The 8,736-nt window shown below is 24.5% G+C and overlaps 3 protein-coding genes across 3 annotated transcripts in view; 1 reads left to right on the top strand and 2 right to left on the bottom strand.

Annotated features, from left to right (window-relative positions):
* Positions 1–1,492: 1,492 nt before the first annotated feature.
* On the bottom strand, positions 1,493–4,733 carry LOC108554383 (TOM1-like protein 2). Its single transcript, XM_017909644.1, has 9 exons — positions 4,514–4,733; positions 4,088–4,257; positions 3,540–3,821; positions 3,199–3,465; positions 2,720–3,017; positions 2,539–2,659; positions 2,333–2,462; positions 1,825–1,875; positions 1,493–1,684 (listed from the first exon to the last, which is right to left on the bottom strand). The coding sequence occupies exons 1-9, from the start codon at positions 4,569–4,571 to the stop codon at positions 1,493–1,495; spliced, it is 1,569 nt and encodes a 522-aa protein (XP_017765133.1). The 5' UTR covers positions 4,572–4,733.
* Positions 4,734–5,358: 625 nt separating this feature from the next.
* LOC108554401 (dynein regulatory complex subunit 3) lies at positions 5,359–7,687 on the top strand. Its single transcript, XM_017909661.1, has 9 exons — positions 5,359–5,536; positions 5,609–5,892; positions 5,967–6,139; positions 6,255–6,412; positions 6,521–6,713; positions 6,788–6,995; positions 7,073–7,321; positions 7,406–7,482; positions 7,546–7,687. Exons 1-9 carry the CDS (start codon positions 5,359–5,361, stop codon positions 7,685–7,687), a joined length of 1,662 nt encoding a protein of 553 aa, XP_017765150.1.
* A 201-nt stretch (positions 7,688–7,888) lies between these two features.
* LOC108554390 (enoyl-CoA delta isomerase 1, mitochondrial) overlaps positions 7,889–8,736 on the bottom strand; it is a 1,536-nt gene continuing 688 nt past the window's right edge. Inside the window, exons 3-6 of the mRNA XM_017909649.1 lie at positions 8,612–8,736; positions 8,332–8,510; positions 8,130–8,251; positions 7,889–8,049 (exon numbers count right to left, since the gene is read on the bottom strand). The exon at positions 8,612–8,736 is cut by the window's right edge and continues 20 nt beyond it. Of these exons, the coding sequence (XP_017765138.1) occupies positions 7,889–8,049; positions 8,130–8,251; positions 8,332–8,510; positions 8,612–8,736 (587 nt within the window). The remainder of the gene's footprint in view (positions 8,050–8,129; positions 8,252–8,331; positions 8,511–8,611) is intronic.

The raw sequence follows: 8,736 nt of genomic DNA, 5'->3' as shown, positions 1-8,736 counted from the left end.
AAATATTAATTTATAAAATTATATTATAGAAGATATTAAGAAATAAATAAATAGTAGCATAACACATTTCATATGATTGTCTCTGAAATTATTACGTATTGTAATTTTATATTACTTTGATGGTATAAGGATTGGAATTTGTCAATAGAATAATCAATATATTGGAACATTAGAAAAATTTATTACAAAACGAAAAAATTATATATAATTTTAAAAGCATAAAGAAATTGATGAGAAAATTAAATGTTTTCACAATATTCGATATTAATTGCAATAATCACATAAAACATAAGAATAGTTTTATATGTTATTACGCACATAGAAATTGATTACAAATATTCATGGTTAAGAATTATTAAATATAATTTATACAAATAACCAAATTTAGTTCTTTTTTATCTTGTTTTGCACATTTATTTGAAATACTTTTAATATTTGAAATATTTTAAAGTATTTTATCTATCCTAAAATAAAAGAATTAATGTTTAGTGCTATGTTGACTTTCACTATTTGTCAAAAGTAATATATTTTTAGTAAAAATATTTTACTATTTGATATTAAAATAAAATATTCATTGGTAGAAGGATACAATACACAATAATTTTATAAAATTAAATATTTAAATATAGTTTTGTAATGATTTATCACATCTTTAAAATTGTATGAAAGAATCTTGATTCTTGTCATAGTACTTAACATATGTGCTTTTTGTAAAATAAAATTATAATTTAAAACTCACAAACAAAATTTATATAACGTTCCTTGTTACCAATGACATTCCTATAATATAATTTTAGAATATATTAATTATTTGTAATAGCAGTACATAATTATAACAAGACTATCAATAAATTTATATTACTCTACAATAATAATACTTTATAAAAATCAAAATTACTACAATAATGAATATATCATGTTTATACAGAATATCAAGTAATGAAGACACAAATTTAACATAGAAAAATACTTCCATCTATAGCTTAATAAAGTCAATTACATAATGAAATATTCATTCCTTTGCACTTAAATCTGCAAATTTCAAAAATGCAACTGCATAAATTAATAATTCTTATATAGTTCCAAGGCATGAGACCACACATTGTAATATGAATATTGTTTTGCATTCAATGTGCTTTTTATATACAAATAATATAAGTTAGTATTCCTATTTTTGTATTACATAATAATTACGCGTAACGATTATTTTAAAATAAGTTATTCATCGTTATTAAATTTTTACAACGTAATAAAATGCTAATTTACGATCATTTAATATCAATTATATTCTTAAGTACATATAAGCGCAAAGCATTTTTATTTTCTTTATTCTTTTCCCTATGTTGTTTTTTTTTTTAATTTATTTTATCAATGGTTCTAATATTAGAATTATTATTAGAAGCATTGATTTATTAGAAAGTGTATTTGATGATCGAATTAGAACAAATTTAATTTCCATCAGTTTTCTAAAATAAGTATGTAAAAATTACGTTTAAAGAGCAAATAAAGATTTATCTTGATCTTTGTTAATTTGACGCTGAATATTTTCAGAATTTGTAGTACTTCCAGTATTAGTAATAGTTGTGGGTAGAGTTGGTAAAGCTTCTGCCGCAGCTGCTCGTTCTGCCAAGAAACGTTCAAATTCGGAAGATGTTAAAGATTCTTGATCACCATGTGCTCCTGGCTGAAAAAAGAAGTAAAAATTTATTTTAATAATTATGAGACATAATTAACAGACATTTATTGAGTTAAACATTTTTAAAAAATCTGCTATCATGTCAAATGATTATGTCATTTTTAATCACGGTATTGTGTACAACTCACCGTATGATCTAACCAGGCTGCCATTTCATTAAATTCAGATTCCCGGTTCAGCTGAATGTTAAAAGGACAAATAAAAAATAAAAATAAACATATCAAACAAAATAATAAATATATAAACATACGCATATATGTAGGCAAAATTAAAGCATAAGAAAACATAAGAGGAAATTAAGTATTTCATGCTATAAAAAGCTATGCAGTGAAGGAAAGCAACTTCTAATTATAATAAATCCATTAAATGTATAAGAATATGTTTTGATACCTCAAAATTTAATAAATATGGTATTCTTACCTTTATTAGAGTAGGTAATTTTAAGCTCAATGTATAAATTCGCAACTAAATTGTTTATAAAAATATAATTTTGCAACAATAACGTGTAATAAAATTTGTGAAAAATATTTTAGTATATGTAATAACTTTACTTTCTTCTGTTGTCAATACTTAAATTATTAATAGTTAACTAAGTGCTTAGCAATAATTAGTATAGTAGGGACAAGGATTACGCACAGAAGTAGCAGTAGTAGAAGCAACTGTAGAAGCAGTCTGCTGGGGATACTTAGGATTATTGCGGTTGAGAATCGCTGTACTGAGGCTTCCTCCGCTCACCTGCTCCAAATTATCTTCATATTTGCTACCACTATAATTAAAATAAACGTATACTCATATAGTGTATAATCATTACAAAAAAGTAAGATTAATTTAATATTATAAACCTATTCTTCGTAGTTTCATAAGATGTATTCCGTGACTGTGCAAACATATCAAATTCATCACTATCTCCTTCTTTCTTTTCCTTTTTATCTATCCTACTTTTATCAACATTATCGGCTATATCTGTAATTTAATATAAAAAATTTGCATACACTTTTTATTTATTAAAGGCATAATTCTTACCAATTTCTGTTATCTTCTTCTCCAAAGTATCAGTTTCATCAGATAAGTCAATAAGAGAATCAGCTTCTTGTTTATTAAGTGAAGAAGCAGCGTCTATGTTTTGTGGATGACCAATTGTTTGTGCTAAAATAGTACTTGCAGCAACAGCCTTATTTTTCGTATATCGAGAATAACGTAAAAATAAATTATTCAATTCATCATTAATACGCAACAATTCTGCTGTCATTTCATCATGTGCTAGTTTTCCAATTAAGTCAACAACCCGTTCTTGCATTGCTTTGCATGTAGAATGAAGTTCCTACAAAAAATAAAATCATGATGAAAATTTTAATTATTCCAAATTATTTTATATATGAAGTACTTATTTAATATTATGTGTAAGATACTAGATTATTAAATAAAATAAAAATTTATTTTAATGAATATTTACTATTAGGTATTTACTACTGTTTATATAACATAAATAATTATATTCATACAGTTAAAAGTTCAAGGTCTGCAGTATCAGGTTGTTGACTACTATTTTGATCTGAGCTTGTAAAGTATGCCAACATTTCTGATAAAACACGCATATTTCCTTGTACAACATCAAGTTCACTCTGTAATTTAGCAATTTGCTGTTCATTTAATAGAGTTACTTGTCCAGAAGATTGACTTTGAGGTTGTTGAACTTGTGGAGTTACAGGAGTTACTGTATGTTGTTCAACAGTAGGCACAGTCACATTTTGTTCTGATTCAGGTACACTCTGAAATTACATAAGTAATAAAAAAAAATATATAAGACAATATTTTATTAATTCTCTATTACAATAAGTCTTACTCTTTCTGGAGTAATAATGGGTGCCATGGCATCTAAATCTGTCATTGGAAATTGTATGCCTTTTACTTTCAATTCTTGATATATTTGAACAACTCCTTGAGTATGTGGTTGATGGCGGAATGTATCTGCCCATGTTTGAATTAAATTTAAAACTTTTTCTTGCACTGCTGTTGGTGGTTCATTTTTCGGTCCAATTAATTTGACCAATTCTTGCACAAATTCTCGTGAACAAGCAAGAGCGTGAAAACGTTTTCCACAATTTTTTACACATGTCTCTAATACCTAGTTGATTACATATATAAATTTTAATGTTCATAAATATTTAATAGGAATAGATAAGTTTTAGTAAAAATGCTATAGTCAGCTTAATTACTTAAATTATGTTTAAAACCTAAATCAAATAATTATTAAAAAATAAAGTACTTTGGAAAATGAATTAAATTAAGGAATAAATACCTTGTATCATTATTTAATTGTACAAAGTAATTTTAACAAATTACATATATTTTGTCTAAAATATAAATATTACCAAGCAGATAGGTACTAACAGTAAGGGTATACATGACTATAGCATAATTTTTTCCAGCAGCCTGATTGAGTCTACGCTTAATTGCTTTAATTGCATCTCTTGGCCCATCCTCAGTATCGTTTATAATATCACATATTTCCATATTAAGTGTCCAATTTTCACTTGGCAAACTACCATCTGTAGCTTGCTCTGGAATATATAGATAAAGATGTTATATTTTATTAATTGTAGATTTCCTTTAATAAAAGGTATTAGAAAAGTCATGATTCATGACATAAATGTATGAAGACATATATACATGAAAAGAAATCTATAACTATTTAAGTGTTTATTAATATTGACATACAAACAATTATTCATATGGAAATAAATTATTAATTGATTATAAACATATTAATAAATCAATTGCTATGATGTATTTCGCAAAGGTAAATAAGAAACTTACCTATTTTTTGACCTACTGGTGTTGAGAATGGATTGACATTTACTCCAAAAAATGACATTGTTGCACGATATATGAAACTGCTTTTATATTCAATAAAATTACTTTGATTCACTTGTGCATATGTAAGGCACGTAAGAAATTTTGACAGGAACAATATTTAATAATAAAGTAAAAACTCCTTACACTGAATGACAGTATCATATGACCCACACGACGACAAAGGCAGACGTCAAATACAAAGTGACATGAAACTCTACCCAATCAGATACAACATTCAGAGAGTACTATTCTGATTGGATGTAACGTTTAGAGCAAATTCATTTATTTTACGTATAATTAAAAATTCTATTTTAAAACAAATTCATTAATAAATTTTTTTAGATATAAAAGAAATTAAATACTTGTCTATTCTACATATTAGGAAAAATGAAAATATAATTCAAATTTTTTTTTAATTTCTGTCCATTTAGCGCTTTCTTTTACAATTTAATAATAACTAAATAAATTTATAAATACGAATTATGTTATACAAAAATTTGTTTTAATTTTTTTATTCATAATATTGTGATCAAAAAACAATTTAATTTTTAATTATCAATAGTGAGTAATTAGCTTTACAACTTGAACATAGAATATATCATTTCTAGACTCTTTTTATTCTGGATCAATATTTAAATTTGCATAATTATCTCAATGAATACTAGAGAGCGCTGTAAATCAGAAATTAATAAATTTTCGTTGCGCGGCAACCAAATGAAAGCTATATGAATGACATTTTTTAATATAAAACAGTATAATTTGATATTGCTATTGATTTAATTTTATTTAATATTTATAAAAAAATGATGGTTCAGGACGACGTTCCGACCATATTACAAGAATTTATACAACCTCGTGTAATAAATCAAGACATGTTATTAAATTTAGTAACTGAACAAGGACCGAAAGAAATAGCGGGTAAACTCTTTTACGAAGATGGTATTGAATTGAATGAAACAAAAGAAATTCGAATTGAATTCCTTAGTATGTATTACATAAAAAGCTTTTTTTTACGTTTACGTTGTTACAAATACTTGTTTTTATCTTTTCTTTTAGATATTTTAAAAATTGATTATCTATGGGTAATGCCAAATCTAACAAAATTAAAAATATCCAATAACATAATTGAAAAAATAGAAAACCTAGATGTTCTCGTTCATTTAAAAGAATTAGATCTTTCTTTTAATCATATTAAAATAATAGAAAACTTGAATAATTTAACAAAATTAGAAATATTGCTTCTGTTTAATAATGAAATTAGTGAGGTGGAGAGTATAAATAATTTGTACAATCTTACAATTTTTAGTATTGGTAATAATATTATAACAAGTTGGAAACATGTATGTAATACATAAAATATTATATATAGAAACTTAATACATTTGTATTTTAATATATTTGTATTATTCTTTAGGTACTGTATTTAAGAAAATTTAAAAAGTTACATAGTTTGAACATGAGTGGAAATCCATGTACTAAAGAAGAAGGATATTTAGATTATGTATTTGCATTTATACCACAATTAATTTATTATGAATACAAAATGATACCAAAAGAACAAAGAAAAGATGCCTTAGAAAAACATTAGTAATTATAAAATCTTTATAATTTATATGTAATATAAATCAATATTAAATTACTGAGATCATTATTAAAGTCTTAGAGAAACATTTTCTGTCCAAATGTATATTTCATAATTTAGTAGGACCTTAAGTATTTTAGAAGAAGCAGAAATAAAAGAAGAAAAAGAATTATATGCACAACAAGAATATGACACACAATTAGCTTTTCTTACTACTGCATATGTAGAACATCTTGATGGATATCATCTCTTTTTTCAAATGTTTGAAAATGATAAAGGTTTATAAACTTATTTATATATATAACAATTATTTATTTTTATCTAGTAATACATAAAAATTCACGTAATATATTTTCTGTATTCTGTTTATTGTTTATTATGTTTAGAGGGAATAGATCTATCTATGGTAAATGAAGACACACAAAATGCTTATGAAGAATATAAAATAAATTTTTCTACTATATGTAAAGAAATTTGTGAAATAGGTTTAAAAGAACATGATAAACGTATAAATGAAATAAATACATTTGATAATGCTGTAAATGAGGGTAAAGGTAGTTCACAAAATCTAGGCAGAATGTGAGTTAAATGTGGTAATGAATGTAAACTATATAGTATAGAACATTAGTAATAATTTTTATTTCAAATTACAGAATTGTAAATGAAATTCTGCAAAAGAAAACTAACATTTTAGCTAATGTTAAACAATTATTAAAAAAATTAGTTGGAGATGTAGACACTGCTACATTAGAAGATATAACTCAAAAAGCACAACAACTTTCTGAAGAATTTAATGATATAGTAACTGATGCATGGACAAGATTGATGTCCATTGAAGTAGATCTACATGAACAAATAGAGGTATATTTTAATTAAAGTAAATTATGCATGGAAAAATTAACTGAAAATATTATTAAGGAATAACTTATTTAATAAAGGATATAAATGAAGTATTTAGAATTAATATCTCTGATATGGTGGATTCTTTTCTAACAATTGCACGAGGATATTTTTCACAATTACGTAATTGTGAAGCAGAGTATAATGACACTATTAATGGATTAATTTTGTACTATCTTAGTGGTTTTGGGAATGATACAAAAATACCACGTCATTTATTGAATTTATGTGAAGATAAAGACATGTTAAATTACAATCTTAATAATTCTCATGAAAAACATTTACAAGTACATGTATTCATATATATTTTAATTTTTGAAAATTAAAATAATGTATTTTAAAAATTAAAATATTAAGTTTTATAATTATAGGTAATTGATGCTCGAGAGGATATTATGTTAACTCGATTAAAAACTTGGCTCGAAGAATATATAGAACAAATAAGAAAGTAAGTCTTTCTTCTTTTTATACATTTTTTTGAGCTTACAGCAATCTTGTTTTACTTTGATAGATATGAGAGTGAAAGAAATAGTCAACAAATATTAGAAATATCACATTTTGCTGATTCTCAACAACAAGAGCTTTTGCAACTGTTACAACAATTAAATCCAAATGTTAATGATTCAGAAATTATATTAGCACTTGATACGTAAAATTTGATAAAGGATTTGTCAATGTCATGTTGGAAATCAATATAAGAGTAAGTATTTTTATTGAATTATACATATTTATTGTGTTATATAATACCAATATATTAATATACCTTTATATGAAATACATTATATAAAAGCCATATAAAAATATAAAATTTTTAATGTATCAGTTAGAAAAAACAATATTTAAATTAAGGTTTCTTACTTTTTCTTCAAAGTTTGAATATATAATTTTAATCCAGCTTGTACGTCTGGTAACTGAACAAATGTTAAAAATTCATTAAGATCTGCACTTCTGTTTACTTTCAACCATAATAAATTATGCTTTCTTAATTCCATTTTTGTTCTTTGTCTACCTTTGGCTTCATAAATATTTTAATTATTTAATATTCTTGTTCCTTAATTAATAAAAATATATGTGTGTATATATATATATACTTACTAGATATGTTTTTGAAACTTTTAATATAATCTTGGCATTTTTTTATTGCATTTGATTTATCAGAAGTTAATTCATCTACAAGTCCAATCTCTAATGCTTCTTTTGGATGAAATAGAGTTCCTCTAAATTAATATTTTTTAGTTTATTACAGAAATTATTAGTAAGATACATATTTTATTATAAATTTGTTACATAATATTACTGTAAAAGTGCTATCTCAGCTCTTCTGTATCCTATTGTTTCAATGTAAAGATTTCTAAACCACTCTGGGGCAGTAATTCCTAATTGTGTTTCATTTAAACCCATGGTATAGTTTCCTTGAACTAAAACTCTATATTCACATGAAAGAGCTAATAAACATCCTCCAGCAGGACTTGCACCCTTTTTTATAAGAAAAATTACATTATATATTTTTGAAAGATAATGATGTATATTAAATTATATGATCATGTTAATTATTTTGCTAGTATTAAAAATAATACATTAATAGCAGCAGCTATTGGTATTTCCAACCCATATAAAGTTAACCATGTGTTTTGTAATGTATTCCAATATTCAGTAAGTTCTTTTTCAGTTTTGTTATACATTTCCATTATATCAAGTCCTG

Source organism: Eufriesea mexicana, unplaced genomic scaffold (assembly GCF_001483705.2).
Source record: "Eufriesea mexicana isolate 0111107269 unplaced genomic scaffold, ASM148370v2 scaffold20249, whole genome shotgun sequence".
Taxonomy (NCBI): domain Eukaryota; kingdom Metazoa; phylum Arthropoda; class Insecta; order Hymenoptera; family Apidae; genus Eufriesea; species Eufriesea mexicana.
The sequence above is the reverse complement of the archived record's forward strand: the minus strand, read 5'-3'. Positions and strand labels throughout refer to the sequence as shown.